The 18259-nt window shown below is 32.0% G+C and overlaps 4 protein-coding genes and 1 long non-coding RNA gene across 7 annotated transcripts; 2 read left to right on the forward strand and 3 right to left on the reverse strand.

The window, feature by feature from the left end:
• Positions 1-1365: 1365 nt before the first annotated feature.
• On the reverse strand, positions 1366-4613 carry LOC130442690 (V-type proton ATPase subunit e-like). 2 transcript variants are annotated; one of them, XR_008909791.1, is made up of 5 exons: positions 4415-4613; positions 4312-4359; positions 4081-4168; positions 3856-3912; positions 1366-1628 (listed from the first exon to the last, which is right to left on the reverse strand). XR_008909791.1 is itself a non-coding variant. In XM_056777012.1 (4 exons), the coding sequence occupies exons 1-4, from the start codon at positions 4510-4512 to the stop codon at positions 1608-1610; spliced, it is 255 nt and encodes an 84-aa protein (XP_056632990.1). In that variant the 5' UTR covers positions 4513-4607; the 3' UTR covers positions 1366-1607. The 2 variants fall into 2 exon arrangements, 1 of the variants encoding a protein (XP_056632990.1); XM_056777012.1 differs by lacking the exon at positions 3856-3912 and having other exon boundaries at positions 4415-4607.
• Positions 4614-4676: 63 nt separating this feature from the next.
• LOC130442686 (probable proline--tRNA ligase, mitochondrial) lies at positions 4677-7257 on the forward strand. Its single transcript, XM_056777008.1, has 7 exons — positions 4677-5039; positions 5091-5268; positions 5330-5403; positions 5465-5726; positions 5777-5961; positions 6018-6233; positions 6318-7257. Exons 1-7 carry the CDS (start codon positions 4932-4934, stop codon positions 6621-6623), a joined length of 1329 nt encoding a protein of 442 aa, XP_056632986.1. The 5' UTR covers positions 4677-4931; the 3' UTR covers positions 6624-7257.
• On the reverse strand, positions 6672-16991 carry LOC130442960 (uncharacterized). Its single transcript, XM_056777378.1, has 7 exons — positions 16915-16991; positions 16177-16294; positions 13982-14179; positions 13630-13924; positions 8218-8443; positions 7399-7605; positions 6672-6858 (listed from the first exon to the last, which is right to left on the reverse strand). Exons 1-7 carry the CDS (start codon positions 16989-16991, stop codon positions 6672-6674), a joined length of 1308 nt encoding a protein of 435 aa, XP_056633356.1.
• Positions 10574-12010, forward strand: LOC130442691 (uncharacterized). The gene is made up of 4 exons (XR_008909792.1): positions 10574-10827; positions 11009-11183; positions 11239-11309; positions 11406-12010. It is a non-coding gene; the product is annotated as an uncharacterized LOC130442691 (long non-coding RNA).
• On the reverse strand, positions 16338-18143 carry LOC130442688 (protein ARV1). Of its 2 annotated transcripts, none has more exons than XM_056777010.1 (4): positions 17849-18143; positions 17674-17793; positions 17216-17621; positions 16338-17162 (listed from the first exon to the last, which is right to left on the reverse strand). In XM_056777010.1, exons 1-4 carry the CDS (start codon positions 17945-17947, stop codon positions 17056-17058), a joined length of 732 nt encoding a protein of 243 aa, XP_056632988.1. In that variant the 5' UTR covers positions 17948-18143; the 3' UTR covers positions 16338-17055. The 2 variants fall into 2 exon arrangements, with proteins under 2 accessions (XP_056632988.1, XP_056632989.1); XM_056777011.1 differs by having other exon boundaries at positions 16346-17147; positions 17849-18005.
• Positions 18144-18259: the final 116 nt, after the last annotated feature.

An 18259-nucleotide genomic window follows, 5' to 3' on the forward strand; every position in this document is an offset into this window, starting at 1 on the left:
TAACCTTAAAAATAATTTTAGTAAAAGAGGGATTTAAATAAACACAATTTTTTAAGAAGTGTATAAATAACTATAATAAATTAATTACTTGTTATTGTTGTAATACCCAGCAGATTTGTTTGAACAATTTTCAATTTTATATTAAATAATTTGTAGGAGTAGCAAGTGGTCCCGAATGATCTAACAAGCTCATATTTTAAAAAATACTAATAATGTTTTGATAAAGACCGAAGTAGTTTGAAACTTGTAATTTTAGATTGATTTTCATAGAAAAGAGACCTAAAATCAAGGGCGTATATAGAAATTTCTCCAGAGGGGGTCGAAATACTGTCGGAAAAACACATAGAACTAACGATTTTCCTATTAATCAGTCACAACAACTTTATAGCAAATATGTTGTGGGTAGATTGTTCGGATCTTCTGTTCCTAGTAATAAATCAGACGCAAAACTGATTTAATGTTTCTCTGAATTTGGTTATATCCAAAAAATATGATTTCATTCCATTTTAAAGTTTATGTACTTCTATAAAAAAATATTCACTGCTTGTGCTTGAAACTTTAATTTTTTTAAATAGTTTGTGAATAGAAAAATAAAATTTAACGCCTGCTGCATGGTTTAGTGTAAATGGTTAAAGATAAACAGTACTAACACAATCCATTGGTTCCTAAACTTTTTTGTTTCATAGACTACTTTCAAAATATTGCTTGATCCGGTGGATAGCTACATCACTACCAATTTCCAAATCTCAAAAAAGCAGTGAAGATTAGATCTATCTTTAGAAACTTGCATTGTGGCTGTTCTTCATTATCGAAACCAAATAAATAGTCATGGATTCTCGCTTAGGATTGTGAACTCTCATTTTTTGTCACGCCCAACGGAGGCTGTTGCTTAACAGGTCGTATGTGTCAGAATTGGTATAAAAAAATCCGTTTTGGAGATTTTTCCCTTAAAGATAAGCAACGCTCTGGTCGGCCTACTGAAGTTGATGATGACTAAATCAAAGTCATAATTGAGGAGGTCCGTCATATAATTGTTTGTGTGGTAAAGTACAACAGCCAAATGGCCGACGATAGAGAACAATTACCTGCTTCCTATTGAAAAGGATATATCCCCGAACTGAAAAGAATCGGCTTTTTAGGCTGGTGCTTTCTTTTCTTCTTCTTCGACCTCGATTGGTCATCCGTTTTTTCAGCCCGAAGCAGCACGATCACAAGCTTATCACTACAACCCTAGATCTGCAGAGGAGCAACTCCTATATCAGGGCCAATTCCAATGAACCTTCCTCTCTATACAAAAATTTCCTCATCCCACCCAAAACATTCCCAACGAATCACTAAAACATTAAAAAAATAATACTAATCCTTCGACAATTATATTTTATTTTAAAATGTCCATCTTTTACGACAATATTAACAAAATGGATTTTTTTTATATATTCAGAGAAAATATTGTACTGTATAATTAATTTATGATAAAGATAAAAGGAGTATGTTACAAGAAATAAAAAATAAATATAATACAACGTTTTAACTGTAGAGAAATTAATTTTGGGATACACTACACTGTGATATTTACCATTCTTTCAATTTAATCTACCACATTTTTGTTATTCTGTGACAGCGTTACCCTAAAAGAAAAAAATAGTCAGCCCATTATTTGTACACTATTTGTTCATAAAACGAAGTTTTTCAAATAATGTCTACGGTCTATCTAATCAAATATATAGTTTTTTAATCACATCAACTTTTATAGCAGGGGTTTCCAAACTAGGGTCTGCGTGCCAAATCCGGCCCGTAACAGAAAAATTAAATTGTTTTGATCCTTGGAACATACCGAAAAATATTCTGAATATTTTGAAACCCGAACGTTTCAAAGTATGAAGACCCAATGTTAACACCTTGTAACATTGGTGCTACTGTCTCTAGTTTTGTAGAGACGAATACATCGAATACAATGAAAGTAGTTGATATAACTGCACAGTACAGCTGAAAAGCTTTTTGTTTTGAGTATATACTATTAAAACATAATTTACTTTCATCTTTTTAGTTTATTTTTATAAAAATATTGCTATTCGCCAAACTAATTTTCATTTTTTGTCACAAATATTTTTATTTTCACTGCCCCTATATGATGGCGCCCATGACAAATAGTATAGAAATGTTTCATAACATAGTTATATCCATTATATCACAAATTTACAATCTCGAGGTCACTGAATCAATTCTGTGGGGGGAAATACATTTTTTATTCCATCAATCCAATTCAAAATCAGTTAACATGCAATTTTGCGATCTTTATTAACAATATACGTTTATTTAATAATTTTTCAAATAACTAATCAATGGCTTAATAGAAAGGATCTATTCGAGGATCAATTAATGGGAAAAAAGAAATTATATTTTAATAAAGATATTTCATTTTCCATAGTTGACTTTTGTTTTCATTAATAATATATTTGATCTTGGATTTTATTAAGTAAAACTTGAAGAAAGTTACTTTTCTTTTCAGTTATTTGAAAGCTACTAAAATAGTCCTGACACTATCAAGGGGCTTGAACCACTTATGAATGCACCAACCTTTCAATATTTTGATGAAACTCCCTCATCAGTCGAATCTAAGAAGTGGAGCAATGTATGTTGAGTACAATTATGGTGTCAATTACAGATTTGGTCGCCGTGAAGCGGCAAAACAAGCAAAAGAAAAAACTACTTTGGTCTAAGGAGTAAGGAGTGGCACAAAGTGAGAAACTGCTTCAATCATGACCATCTCCTAAAGTTTCTGTGTGATTCAGAATGAGAAGACTACTACTTTTGTTCTATACTTAAATCGGGTTTAATCTTTTGCAATACGCCCATGATTGTTTCTAGCATTGCATTTTTTTATTTCTAATAAATTAATTAATTGCCTTCCCAGTTTTCAGGAAACAAGAATTGGGTAGTGGACGCCATAACTGACGCAATGCTTGGTGAAATTTGCCAACAGGCTCAATCATTCACTTGAGTTGTCAAACATTCCATCAATCATCACCAATGCTTACTGCAAACATAAAACTATCAATCCTGGTTGATACCAATTTACTAAAGCATTTGATCAAGCTGCTTGATAGTGTAAGGCCTCCATAACAATTAACTAGGAAAATGTTCATGAAGAATTCAATATAAACCACTGTATAATAAAAAGTGGGTAGAGGTGCAGGTCGCAGTGGATACTATTGGTTGAATCAAGATCTTCAGCAAATAACACTGTAAAGTAGTTAGATTACATTTGTGTTACAAAAAGATACTGTGCTCTTGCATTGTTGCAGGATTTAGGTGTTAAAATGTCAGTTGCAACCTACAACTTCAATTAAATATTCCTTCATTTAGCACTTAATACAAAAATAATTTATAGCAACATCAAATGTGTTTTGTTTTATGCAAGTTGCTATGGAAGGGGGATGACAACTTGGTTTTGAACACACCACTAACATGGACCCCGTAATATGCATCAATGTATAACAAACTAATCTGTTATTGAAAAGCATCAATGCAAACTTGTTTTTTTTTCTCTTCCATTCACTTCAATGTGTTTGATTCACATGGATGTCGATATCAACCCTGACCTCTACCTTGACTGCAACCTACTTGTTGGGATCATATATTTAGTGCTCTGTGGTGTAATTGTGGAATAAATAAATAAATAAAAATTCAGTACTATAAACCATAATTTCCAAAAAAATACTTGCTCACATGCAAATACAATTATTTATATGAGAAAAATACTTTTACATGCTAAAAGCATACATAAAAATAACTACAAAACTAGTTAATTCAACAAAATATTCACATGGTACTTTTGTTATTTGTATTCATTACCTCAAATAAGGTGAGTCCTATTGCTAAAAGAATAGATGTTTTATAACATTCCTACTCCTGAAAGCCAATGTGAAATTATTGGATGAAATTCTATTAGTAAATGTTTTTGAAGCAAAATATAATTCAATCATACGACTATTTTATATTTCTAATACAATTATTTCAAAAAAACTTGAAATATAAATTCTATTATTATAACACCAACTTCAATTACTAGATACTTACCCATTTTTCAGCCATAATGAGTATAATATTTTGTTCCAGTTTTGGACCAATAAGTGGGTTCATTTGGGCTACATAACAACACAACCAACTAAAAAATATATATATAGTATACATTTATATATTTTTGTAAAAGCTATAGATATATATTAAATCTAATACAATTATACAAAAAATGTAACAATAAATAGGAGTTTTAAACTATGTTTGATACTTAAGAGTTACTATACTCACAACAACCAGCAACACACTCCCGTTAACATCAAAATTACTTGTACAATTCTAAAAAAGTAATGCAATATAATACTCTTATATATACAGTAAAAGCTTACCATACCCTCTGTTAGGTCCTTTAGGTACAAATATGGGTAAAATTATACCTATACCACCCCATAAAACGGTGAAAATGACAAAAGGTATAACTGATGCGCCCATTTTTTTATTGAAGGTACGTGCAAACGAAATTCACGTGAATATTTTCGACTCAGTTTTCGACCTAAGTAAACGATTAGATGTCAAAATCATATGACTATAAAACACAAGTTTGCCAACATTTTCATACCACTCCCTTAGGTATTTTATAGTAATGCGTTTGTAACCTGTCAATTACGCTAATCGTAAGCATTAATCAAAATTAACCAAATGTAGGGGATTAATAACTTTTATGGTTCAAAAAAACGAATCAGCCCGTCAGCTGATTGCATTTATTTCAGATTGTGATGGGGTTAACCAAATCATAGTTTCTGAAAACGCTTCAATTCATTAGTGGATGTAACCTAATATATGAAACGTAAAATAGAAGAAGTGTTTTGTCTCGATGAAATAGTTTAAGTTTTTTTCTAATTATTTTTAAAATGACCAATAATATAAAACATTGTTTATCGAAAATTTTTCAACCTATGACCATTATCCCAAAGAATTCAAATTTATCAAGACAACAGGTTACATCGAAAAGCCAAAGGGTAGAATGTCAAATAATCATAATATTGTTTATTGAAGTCCTTTTTTTATAGTTGATGTTAGAATTAGGTATTATCCAACAATCTATCCCTGGATGTTTTCATCTACTTCCTCTAGGATTGAAGTCGTTAGAAAAGTTGATCAAAATTGTTGACGATGAATTATTCAAAATTGGAGGACAGAAACTACTGTTTCCTACGCTCACCAAAAGTCAACTTTGGGAAAAGAGTGGTACATTAATCTCTAACTACTAAATTTTACAGCCAAATTAAAAATAACTACTATTTTTAAGGTAGATTGGAAGATGTAGGACCTGAACTTTTTCAACTGGAAGATCGTCATAAACATAGTTACATTTTAAATCCTGTAGGTAATTTTCTTATAACATTTTTCATATAAAAATAATACATAATTTACACCCGAATAGACACACGAAGAAGTAGCTGGTGAATTGCTATCTATGTTAGCACCAATTTCATACAAAAGTTTCCCATTGAGATTGTATCAGATCTCCAATAAGTTCAGAGATGAAATAAAACCGAGATTTGGTTTGATGAGAGGAAGAGAGTTTATTATGAAGGACATGTATAGCTTTGACGTTGATATAGATAATGCAAAAAAGACTTATGAAGAAGTTTGTCAAAGCTATGATAATATTTTTTGTACCATCGGAGTTGAATATGTAAAAAGTAAGTTTAATTATCTGTTTTAGTTCAAGTTTTCATTAATTTAGTTCCAGTTTTGGGTAATTCTGGCACAATGGGAGGCTCACTGTCTCACGAATATCAGTTTAAAGCTCAAATAGGTGAAGATAATGTTCTAAATTGTAGCTCTTGTAACTACACTGCCAATACTGAATTATGTGGTGATCACAAATGTCCAAATTGTGGAGAAACTACTATAAATATCCAATGTGGAATAGAAGTAAATATATTTAATTTCAAAAATCAAAATCATGTGTTTCTTGATAAATTTTTTAGGTTGGTCATACGTTTTATTTAGGAGATAAGTATTCAAAAGTTTTTAATGCTACTTATGTTGGAAAAGACGGAAAATCAGGAATATTACAAATGGGAAGTTATGGAATTGGTATAAGCAGACTTTTAGCTGCTTCTCTTGAAGTTTTATCATCAGAGAATGATTTGAGGTGGCCTAGTGTCTTAGCACCTTATAACGTCATCATATTACCTCCCAAAGTAAGTTAGATATTTAGTAAACATGATTCTTGATAATTATTAATAATATTTTCATCTGTATACAAATTTCAATATTATTTTTAGTCTGGCAGTAATGAAGAAACTCCAACTGAGGGTAGAGCGACTGATTTATATACAAAACTTGAAAATATGATACCATGTTTGAAAAATAATGTTCTTTTGGATGATAGGACTTCTTTAACGATAGGGCGACGATTTGTGGATGCTAAAAGAGTTGGTTATCAATTTATAATAGTAATTAATAAGAAAACTGCCCAAGAAGTTCCTTTATATGAATTGAACGATATAAAAAACAATTCGCAGATGTATCTAACAGAAGAGGCGTTAATAGATTATATTAAAAAAAATATTAGAATGAATCAAACTTAAAACATGTATTTTGTATATTTTTTGTAGTATTATTATAGAAAATGCCTTCTACTTTTCTTCTGGGGACTGGGATATGCTAATTTGTGTAGGAACACCAGTATTTTCTGTCGGCAGTTCAAAATCTTCTATATAATTCAGCCATACTTTCAACTGAGTTTGTCTTGCTTTGGTAGCCACTGGTGATTCACTGTATTTACAAGGTATTTTTGGTAGGGTTTCAGATAACATTGTGTAACTAAAAATAATCATAAAAAACTGTTATTGGTCTATTTTCATTTGAAACTTTTTCCATTATATCTTTAGAATGAAACAAAAACAATTTAAACTCAACAACAAATGAAATATGTAAGTTGAAGACAGCTAAATTAATAGTAGGGAGAAGGGGCTTTACTTGAATGTCCTAAAAATCTAGTAAACTTTAAAACTTAAAAAAATATGAAGAAGAAAAGGTTTAAGTACATATGGATCTTCAGCTCATGCTATTGTGTAGTTTAAATTAAGGAAAGGTTCTTCTCTTCCGGGGCCAATTAAAAATGATTGATTACGCCAGATTATTAGGGTTTTATATATCTAGTGGTTAACAACAGTTTTTTTCCTGTTTCTATTTATTTCAAACATTAAATTTTTCTAATAACAATTTGTTTAATGTAATAAAATTGTCAACAAATTATTCCTTCATCTGATAAATGTGAGAAAGTTTAGAGATGGAGAGAATTTGGAAGATGAAGGGAGACGTGGAATTGTAGTAGATGACGTTAAAAAGGTTTCAACTTACTCATATGGAGTCTGAGGTGGCATCATGAAATCTGGTACTGGTTTCATAACGGAACTTCGTTTTTTAGTGGTCATCAATTCTTCATTCAGCATTGGATCTAAGAACTTTCTAGGAACGCCTAAAATACCAACTCCAACTTCTAGTTCTTCCAATAGATCTTCTGGAGCAGTGTAAGCCATTCTTAAGTAATCAAGTCTTTCGCTACGACTACATAAAATAAAATCTAGTCTTAGTAGTAGTAGTGAAATCAATTCATAAGACATTCAAAAGAGTTAATCTAAATAGCTTTTATCAAGTCCATTCGTTTTTTATATAAAGATAGGTGAAATTCTTCATGAACTGACAAGTACTCATTCTTGCTAGAGGTAAGATCGATCAACACTGTCATAAGCTTGTTAGTAATCTATGAAAAGCTGGTGTACGGTAATACTGTACTCTTCCAATAAGCAGGGAATAGTAAAGATTTAATCAGTTATTGATCTCCCTATCCTGAATCTGCACGTTGCAATGACTTTAGCCAGTATCTTAGCTAAATTCCTCTGTAATTTGCACCTTCTCTGTTCATCTTCTTTTGAGAACTTGAGCATGGTAATGGTACTCTAGTTCTCACTAGTTTGTGGTACATCTTGGGTAGAACTATTTGATCTTTTCTGAAACTTTTCTCCTGTACTTATAACTATATGCATTGTGGTAAGAAGATACCTACCATGTTCAGTAGAAGTTAGGTTATGTTTTACGGTAGTATAATAATTGTGATACAAATTGAGTTAAACGAAAAATATTCAGTTTAAGACTGTTTAAAAAAGACATAGTGCTTACTCCTCAATATCTGTAACACCAATACACAGCATCCTGTAATCGTGAACATCGAAAATAATTTCTTGTATCAACTGAGATCTGTGCAAAAGTTTTTTTTCTTTTCTGTAAGCTTTTCCTCTTAAAATTCTAGTTTCTTCCGGCGTTGCCAAAAATTGATACATTTTAAGCTTGTCGTGTTCCATGGGACTGAATATGGTTGTTCTCAACAGCCTATTCATTTCTTTTTCTGTTGAATAAAAACCATAAAATAAAATGTAACGGTAAGTAAAAAAATTAAAAACAATTTTATTCCTGTGATCTTGAAGCATATTTCAACGCCAAAATTTAATTTAATACTGTGACCATAAAACAAAAATCCAGTTATAAAAATTATTTGTTAGATATTTTTTCATATATTACAAATACAGGGTCTATTATAAAAGTAGTAGGACTGGTTGTTTCCTATGAGAACATCCGCACGGGAGGCGGTCTGCGCTTATACGATTGGAGGAGAGAAAGAACGCGAAAAAAAATCGATAGTCAGACTTGCGTCTTGGGGCAAGAGCCAGGGAGCCTGAATCGGGTGGCGCCGGCAGTTGTCGGTACCTGTCGGCTCAGATCTGTCTGCGTGCAGGGGACTTTGACACTTTTTGACTTGAAAATTATTTCCCTTCACATTTTATGCAGACTTAGAACTGCCATCCTGATAAGTAACATATTACTTTGCAGGAGGTATGTTTAAAAATTTTTTTGTTTGGTTTTTATCCAATTTTATAAGAAAATTAACAACTGGTCGTGAAAAAAATGAACACTAAAAGTTGTCACAAACCAAATTTATTCTTGGTATTACAGGGTGTTTTATTGAAAAATAGCGTTTAAAAAACATATCACCCTATGAATGCCCATTGCAGTTTGATGGCAAGCCACATAAAAACTTCTGGTAAATCCTAATTTACGTTTGTTGTTTACTATTGTGCTTTTGCGATAGTAAATTGAATGCAATGGTTTCTCGTTCTGTCAGAGTCGGTAGTTGAATGGATGAGGCATTTCTTTGGTGGATTTTTTTGGTTGACTTGAATTTTCTTTGCGGTTCAATTTTCGTCTTCTTACTGGGTGGAGATGTAAGTTTTGGTCCCTCTAAATTACATTGTGATTTGTATTATCACTGCGCGTGAAAGCAGATTGCAAGCAATCTGGTGCGTTTCATCGCTCGATTCGCTAGAAGTCAAAAGTGCCCTTATTTGGTCAAGAATCATTTCGCTCCGTTTACTTTTGTCATTAACTGGTTTTGAGGGGTTGCAAATTACCAAGTCTTTAATTATGGTTTCCTCCAATTCTTGAGGTTCAGATGTGTCTGTCAGTTCCGCGAGATTTGAAAACACCGTCACGGAAACACTGAAATGTCATTTTTTCAATGTTCTCGGCAGTTGAGTATGACCCGTATTGTTTTACGAACATACTTCGATCGGCACTTTCAGTTTCAACTTTCCATTTTTGGAATTCTTTAAATTTATCACCTCTTCCCGTTGAAAAATTACACTTATTACACTTGAATTTATTAACCGATTCACCCCCATGAATTGTTCTTAAATGCCGGAAAAAATTTTTATTCGCGGAGAATGATTTTTCACAAATGTGACAAATATTATCCATTTTCGAAATTGTTAGTCAAGAATTACTAGAACTCGAGAAATGTTCCTCTGTGCGTGACCTTCCCAGGGTCAAGTGTGTGGTGTGGTGTGTTAATGAAAAATAACAGATTATAAAATTAACAGATCTTTAGACTGTGAGCGCTTCTCATTTAAATGAATGCGCGCCAGACAGAGCTTGGCCGCCAGTTACCAATGGCTGTCGCGCCAACCGTCTTCAAAATTGACATCTCCGCCCAGTAAGAAAAATTCAAGTCAACCGGAAAAATCCACCAAAGAAATGCCTCATCCATTGTACTACCAACTCTGACAGAACGAAAAACCATTACATTCAATTTACTATCGCAAGAGCACAATGGTAATCAACAAACGTAAATTAGACTTTATTTTTTGAACGCTATTTTTTCATTAAAATACCCTATAATGCCAAGAATAAAGGTTTGTAACAACTCTTAATGCTTGTAACAACTTTTAAATTTGTTAATTTTCTCATAAAAATGTGAAGTCTGAATAAAATGTGAGGGGAAATCATTTTGAACTCAAAAAGTTTTCAAATCCCCTGTACGCAGACAACCAGCGTTACCCCCTTTGATTTGAGTGAATGCGCGCCAGACAGATCTGGGCCGACAGGTACCGACAATTGCCGGCGCCACCCGATTCAGGCTCCCTGGCTCCTGCCCCGAGACGCAAGTGATCACAGACCACACCAGACGGGAAAGTAGATTCAAAAAGAAGGCAGTTTTTTTCATCATTGTTCAGTACATTACAAATCGTATTTATCTGTCTTTATCACACTTACTACAAAACATTTGTAGAGGCGCTTTTGTATTTACAGAAATCTTTCGAAAGTTACATTATTCTATTTGTGGGTTTGTGTGGTTTCAATAATCATCATTCACCGGAAAATGAGATTTTGTATTGTGTGCGGTAATTCTGAAGACGACGTAAAGCATTTATTTTGCTTTCCCCGTAGCGCAGACAGGTAAACAGAAAATTTATTATCTTGTTGTGTAAGTACCCATACGTTTGTGCATGTTAGATGAATGTTTGGTTTTTTATTACTGAGGTTTCCTTACTGCAAAGATTAAAATCGAGCTGTACCAGATGAAACTAAAAAACAGGTTGCTATTTTACAATGTACAATAATTACATGTGTGTTACAGGTCGCAAATATGGCAGGAAGCTATGGGAATGAAATATAGACCACTATGTGGCCATGTTAGAATCTGCAATGAGCATTTCACAAAAGATAGATTTGTGCCGTGTACCTCAGTTTTACGTTTGAAAGCTGATGCAGTGCCTAGAATTCTGGAAGTCCAGAAGGACCATGTTATGAAGGTTGTATTCTAATATTAATTAGGTTTGTATTTTACAATGAAAATAATAATTTTAGGGACTGGGCCAGATAGGAAATAAAAAAGTATTTACATTATATCCCAATATATAATAAAGCCAGAACCACAGGTACTGAATTTTACATATTATTCTAGATGATTTGCTTTTATCTTGCTTTATGCAATAAAACATAACTTAGGTGTTAATTGAAATTCAATTTCTTAGACTCTTTTGGATACCAAATCATTAAGTAATGCAAACAGTGAAGTTACTGAACATGAGAAAACAAATTCCTCTCAGTCACCATCCCAACGGGCTGTCACACCAATTTCAAGTACAGTTAGATGTAGAAGGACTCTTTTTAAGGACGTTGAAGGCTTGTGTTCAACACAGATAACACCAAGAAAGCAAAAGTTGATGGTTATTGTGAAGAGGAAGCAGGGTTGCATAAGAAAATTACAAAAAGTTTGCAAACAAAAAGGGAAAAGGAATAAAACTTTAGAAAATATAACATTGAATAATTGTTTCAAAGGTAAACAACAAGTAATTATAATTTGTATTTACTTCTAAACTAATAATTTTATATATAATATAATATAATAATTTTTTGGCAGGCATGCCATCTACCATATCTAACTTTATGATGTCTCAGATTTACAAACAACTTTGTCCTCTTGCATAACGTTTTGTTTCAGTTTTCTTGGAATCCCTATGATCTAATGTTACTAGTTCTCATTCAGTCTGTGTTTGTTATGAAAAGATGTGGCATAGCATTATTATTATTGTGAATCTTTGTTGTACTTATGCAAATACAATTTGACAAAGCTCAATTTTTGTTTCAATTATTTTTCTACATGTTTAAAAACATTTTAAATTAAATTTTAATTCAAAATTAAAAATCCCGCTATTCGTCGGCCAAGAGCGCCACCTAGGTACGTTTTATATCGCGATGAGAGAGAAGAACAACAACTGTTTCTCTCGTCTGCCACTTCCAGATTATTGAGTTGGGTGTCTGGTGTGGTCTGTGCAAGTGATAGTCAGCTCCCAACCGCTGAAGAGAGCAGATTTCTTGTATTGTGAAGCCCTGTCGAAACGCCTTGCCACGTAGAATCATAGAGCGTTTACCGCTTGTTTAAAATTTGGTAAAACGGGCAAATAGACTCACGATATGATTAGGGAAGCTTACGGTGGTGCTGCTATGACTAGATCGGAAGTTTTTGAGTGGCATCTTCCGAGAAGTTGAGGAAAACGTGGAAGACGACGACCGCTTCGACCAGCGAAAAATAGATTTGATCCGGAAACTAACAAGATTTCTGAATTTTTCATTATTTTTAGCATTCTTTCGAATAAAAAGGTATTATCAAGAATTCTCTAAAAAAAATTGACATGCTTGTATAAAAAGTTCCATTTTTTCGAATCCAATTGAGATATCGTTTTATTTTTTATTCGAATCAATTGAAAAAACGTGTGTCTAAGTGACATTTCATATTGGATTCCTTCAACTTCAAATTTTTGAGAAATATACCGGGTTATACAATCCTTTCATGATCATACAAAGCGACTTATATAACATAATGTTAGAAGTTATTAAACAAAACTTCAAAGGGAACTCCTTTGTTCTGAAAATAAAAAAAAAGTTTTCCAGATCTGGCTAAATTGCTGTAGAAACGGATTTTTTGATACGAGGGTTCGAAAAAGATATCAGTTTCTCGGAAAAAAATTATCGGCGAAAAATTCAACTTCTCGGAAAAGTATAGATTTGATCCGGAAACTAACAAGATTTTTTCAATTTTTTGGACAAAAATATATAATATAAAAATTTAACATCAACAATTATCTCAAAAAATCCACAAATTCGAAAAAAAAATTGACATGTTCGTATAAATAGTTCCGTATTTTCGAAACCATTTAAGATATTGATTGATTTTTTACACGAATCAATTGAGAAAACGTGTGAGGAACGTCGATACTATCATAAAAAAATACAACAGCCCCCTTTCACGATCATACAAACCGATTTATATAACATCCATACTAGCTTTGACTCCATTTTATAAGAGTCAAGTGGTTGTACAGCTGCACTGCTATTTTTGCATTGCTATAGTTGTCTGTAGTGACAAATTAACCAAGAGAAATCTGTAAAAACATGCTCTCCCCAAAAATAATGAATGTAATGAAAGAAAAACGTTTTGAAAATTTTCTAAACATCGAAAAAGCCATGACAGAGCAGATGAAAGCCTTCCAGTCATGAATTAAACATTGAGTTAGTGCTAAGGACGGTATTTAGAGAGTAACTCAAATTTTATGTTACCTTTTCACTTTAAAAATCAAGATTTTTTCGATAACACTACTTTCAATCCAATGCCAAAGTTGAGCCGAAGAAAATGAGTTTATGTACATCATAAAAAGCACTAACAAAATTTATTATAAAATACATTTTTTGGTTTACCTATAATAGTCAAATTTTTTTTCTTTAAAGCGATCCATATCACCCGTACTGTCATTTTAACAAACATTTCAAATCGTTTTCTATCTTTATCAGATAGAGAAACATTGTTTTCATTACACATATGATGAAATTTTTTAGAATCGCCGACTCCAGTCAGTATGGCGGCGTAATCTCGAGTTACCATACTACGAAGATCCGCTAAATCATCCCTGACAATATTTTCGAGTTCCGTAACGATTGGTTGACGTAATTTTCTACTAGCCTCTATTCTCCTCAAAAGCATTAAATTCCATACCTAGAATAAATATCCCCGGATATATATTTGATCATTTTGGAAAACGTTTATCTTTACCTGGATGTAGTATTGAAAATATATGATGCAGGATCTCAGAAATTTATCAACAATCTTCGTATGAAAGAACTTTATAAATTCAGGTGTTAAACATTTTACATCACAGGAGAACAGAGCTACGTCTTTGCAATCTTGCAATATTACCACGTTTGTGTCGTTAATTTTCACTTTTCTTTCATAGTTTTTTCGAAATCTAGTCTTTAAATGGAATTTTAATGTTATTAAATGAAAATTTTATATTCAATTAATATTCATTGAAGTTTCGAATTAAATACTTTTGAAGAAGAAATTGCTTGCAAAAACTCAACTGAAAAATGTTTTACTGATGCCCACCTCTATAAAGTTTGGTTTGTGCGGACTAAATCAAAATTAACATTAAACTAAACTTTCTTGGTGGTAATTTTTTGGTTTACGAGGTATAGCTATTAAATAACGAGACCTTTAATATACTCCCCTCTCCTCGCCACACACTTTTCCATACGTTTTTTCCATTAATCGAAGCAGTGCTGGAAGTCTTCTTTAGTTAGGTTAGGTTAGTTTAGAACCTCTGCCGTTTTTTCTTTACCGTTTCCATCGACTCAAATCGGGTCCCTTTCAAAGCAGATCTTTTTCTAACCTTCCAAAGAAATCTGAGCAGACCCGTTGACGCAAGAGCTTTTGGTTAGGAGTCAGATTTTTTGGCACAGACTTTTGTCATGTGTAATTCCTCGTGTAAAATTTTTCTAACCGGAATAAACTATTTATTTAACAATATAATAATTAGTTAAACCAGGTTGCAATAATCCGACGACTATACTCGACGAATGCCAGACTATTAAAAGGACCTCGTATCTTTTTAATCTTCAGTTAAACAATTTCTAATCTATATTCAGGTAATTTTGTGTTAAAAAACACAGCAGAAACAATAATTTACGCCACAGGTCTTGATTTTTTTCCAAGGAGAGTGTATAATAGAGCGGACCATCTTACAAATATGGATAATTTTACCTTTTTTATAAGGTTAGAAGCCAACATTTTGGAGTAAATTGACTATAGCCTCATATCGATATCACTACTTAACTTATTCTTCCTTGGTAATGGGATTTTATAGATTTTCCATTATTTTTTAGGTCTATTGTTCCTCGATCCAAAGTTTTTTAGAACTCTTTTGCTGATTTAACCACATACAATGACGGGATAATAAAAAAATGAGTCATGTTATATGAAATAGCCATTGAAAAGTGTATGAATATTTCTATATTTTTAAGCAAATCAAATAATCGAACATGGAGTAGTTTCAATCATTTCCATTCATTCTATGTAAAATTTATTAAATAATTTACTTCTTTGTTACTGTTTACTTGACTATATTCCTGATTACTTTGTATATACGTATTCACTTATTTATGATAAACTTAATATCTAAACTTGAACACAACAGTTAAAACTAATACCAAAAAAACTTTAAAAATATCTAAGCACAAAACAGATACAAGTATTCTAAATTTTGTATATTGCTTCGAAGCTTACTTGCAGATAAATAAATTAATAATCAACTCTCATTACCGAAAAAAAATAACACGGGTACATATGAGAAAATTGATTGTTTACCCCACGGCCGTCATTTCGACCAATAGCTGTTTTCTTAGATTGTATTCTAGACATCCGGGACGTGACGTCACGGTCGTCATATTGTTATAATTCACTTTTCAAACAATGTTTGTTAGGTTATGCTTCGTGTGAAAGGATTTTTTTACAAAATTTATCAAAGAAAATATCACATATATGATCGTCAACGCAGTTAAAACTTTGTTTGGAAAGTGATCCCTAACCTGAGCTAACAATGGCGGTATGTGACGTTACACTCCTGTTATCTATTAGACTACTGTTATTTTTCTGTTTGTTGTCAACTTCATAGTTGTAAATTGGTATTAGATTCGTTCAAACATTTTTCACGAGTTTTTTTAAACAAATTTTATGCTTTTTATTATTAATTATATAAATTACTCTAAAAATATCCAGGATTATTCGTGAATTCATTTGGAACGAACCTATTCTCAGAAAGTATGGAAATGACATACTTTGATCAAGTCTTAAAGAAAAGTTGAAATCTCGAAAATTTATCTTTCTTTTAAAAATTACCAAAAAAAAAAAACTAATTTTAAAACAGAAGAAACCTAAAATCAAGAACATTTAGATGCATTAATTTATCTTACTTGAGATGCTGATCCGAATGTATCTTTAAATGTTGTATCAGGTACTATTGGAACAGCTGATATTTCTGAATTTCCAAATAGAGTAGACTGAGGTCTCTGTTGTCCTATAGAATCATAACTGAAATGGGTTTTTGTATGGGTAAATAATAATAAAAATACAACTGTAGCTTTAAGGTCTATTTATAAAATTTTGCACCAACGTTGACGCCCTCGTTCGCGTCCAACATAAATTAAACGCTCGCGTTCCAGCTCCAATACAATGGAAATAAGTATCCAGGTCCATGAGTCGTTTCCTTTTTAATTTTTCCAAAGTATAAAGATATAAAATTTCCGCTTTTGACGAATTAGGATATGATTCCTAACCAACTGAAGAGGGGGACACTGCTTTGCCGGATGGAGACGGCATGATGGCCCCAGTCACCTCATCAATGAAATCCAGCAGCTGTTGTTCCGTAAATTCGGAATAGGATTGTCCCGCTCAACTAACGACCAGATGCAGTTTCAGTTCCACAGCTTAGGAGCCAAATCGTTCTATTAGCATATAACCATGACTTCCGGGTTACAAGCCCTGGATGGAGGGAAGTTAGAGGTCGAGAGGACCTTAAGATCCGGGGCCGTTAAGTCCTCGGCAACTTTACAATTTGTCTTGAACTGACTGATATGACTTTTTCAAAAAATTTCATATTCACTTTACCTACAGGTCTTCAACTGTATTGTTAACTGCAAGTATGTACTTACTTAGTAAACACTAATGTATTGTTGTAATCATCCCATGACCAAAACCCTGGCTTAAGAGAACCTCTTCTGTCTCCCATATATAGATGTAAGTAAAAACAATATTTGTGTTTGAATACTATAATTGTCTTTTTGACAGTTTTATCACTCGACAGCTATTTTAGTAAGTGGAGTGGACATTATATACATTTTAACTAAATTGGATAAAAAAACAACTACTAAGCTCCAAATTTTTTCTGAATTTGTGATCGCTGGAAAAATAAAAATCATTTATAACTTAAAACAATAAAAATCGAAAAATTACCTTTATGAGCTAATAACTGTGAAAGTGTAGTATATAATGATACAAAAAGAATGTGGAATTCATTAATTTGTGTATCCCATATCAATGAAGGTAATATTAGAAATATTCCACTGCTGGAAAGACATACTGCTTTGGAAACAGTAATTAATGATATTTTATCAGTTTTTCTTAAATAAGAATAAATTCCCGTTAAACTAAATGTTACAATTATGTAACTGATAAATCCTAGAATAGTGTTGAGACTCATTTCATAAAATTTTATATCATCAAGATAAATATCTGCTTCATTGAATGTTGATATGTTATGTATTTCTCTAATTGGTCTTTCAATTGGAAATTCTTTACTTAAAATCCAAGTCATGTATGTTTCTAATATTATCAATCCAATGGATAACTTCCAAAAATTCTAAAACAGCACTAATATAATGTATTTTTATAAAATCGGGACTACAACTTACTCTAAATTCGGAATTGAGCAGAACGTGCCTGTAAGCCGTCATTTGAAGTAGAATTAGATCAATAATAACAATAACAGCATCATATTCTACGTATTTATCAGCAATATTCTTGCAGTTATCCTAATATAAAATATATACAATCATAAAGGACATTATAAAAAAAATCAAATCTTACACATTCTGTTAACTTCAATACCGTTGAACTATATTCTTTATAAAGACTTTTTACTGTATTACCACAGTTTATGCAATATTTATTGTCCGAATTTAACATTATGTTTAAATGTTTTTTTTCCGCTCTTTGTTTACTAACCTTAGTATTTGCCGTGTATAAAATCTTTGATTTGCTTCTTCTTTTAACAGACTTGTCTTTAAATGCACTCGTAACTTTAGTAGTGCCTATTCATACGAGAACCGGATTATAATGTTTATTAATTTTTCGCATTCTTGAATGAATAATTTTTTTTTATCCATACGTTACATATCAAAACATAAAAAAATATATATACAGTACAGTATCAATGCTTCTCACATATAAACACGCTTTAAACTATCCTTTGAATAAATTTTTGTTTATTTCTACGAT

The sequence above is a fragment of the Diorhabda sublineata genome, chromosome 4, assembly GCF_026230105.1.
Source record: "Diorhabda sublineata isolate icDioSubl1.1 chromosome 4, icDioSubl1.1, whole genome shotgun sequence".
Classification (NCBI taxonomy): Eukaryota; Metazoa; Arthropoda; class Insecta; order Coleoptera; family Chrysomelidae; genus Diorhabda; species Diorhabda sublineata.

Coding starts and splice junctions, on each gene's coding strand:
- LOC130442960 (XM_056777378.1), bottom strand. CDS start 16,991: ATGGGAGACAGAAGAGGTTCTCTTAAGCCAGGGTTTTGGTCATGGGAT. Junction 7,606..8,217: donor GGTGTTACAGATATTGAGGA/GTAAGCACTATG, acceptor TATTTTATGTAG/TCGTAGCGAAAGACTTGATT. Junction 6,859..7,398: donor CCACCTCAGACTCCATATGA/GTAAGTTGAAAC, acceptor GATTATTTTTAG/TTACACAATGTTATCTGAAA.
- LOC130442686 (XM_056777008.1), top strand. CDS start 4,932: ATGACCAATAATATAAAACATTGTTTATCGAAAATTTTTCAACCTATG. Junction 5,040..5,090: donor TTACATCGAAAAGCCAAAGG/GTAGAATGTCAA, acceptor CTTTTTTTATAG/TTGATGTTAGAATTAGGTAT. Junction 6,234..6,317: donor TCATCATATTACCTCCCAAA/GTAAGTTAGATA, acceptor TATTATTTTTAG/TCTGGCAGTAATGAAGAAAC.
- LOC130442690 (XM_056777012.1), bottom strand. CDS start 4,512: ATGGGCGCATCAGTTATACCTTTTGTCATTTTCACCGTTTTATGGGGT. Junction 4,169..4,311: donor GGAGTGTGTTGCTGGTTGTT/GTGAGTATAGTA, acceptor TATATTTTTTAG/TTGGTTGTGTTGTTATGTAG. Junction 1,629..4,080: donor TCATTATGGCTGAAAAATGG/GTAAGTATCTAG, acceptor TTTTTCTTTTAG/GGTAACGCTGTCACAGAATA.
- LOC130442688 (XM_056777010.1), bottom strand. CDS start 17,947: ATGTTAAATTCGGACAATAAATATTGCATAAACTGTGGTAATACAGTA. Junction 17,622..17,673: donor TGCTCAATTCCGAATTTAGA/GTAAGTTGTAGT, acceptor GTGCTGTTTTAG/AATTTTTGGAAGTTATCCAT. Junction 17,163..17,215: donor ACAGTTATTAGCTCATAAAG/GTAATTTTTCGA, acceptor TTATTTTTCCAG/CGATCACAAATTCAGAAAAA.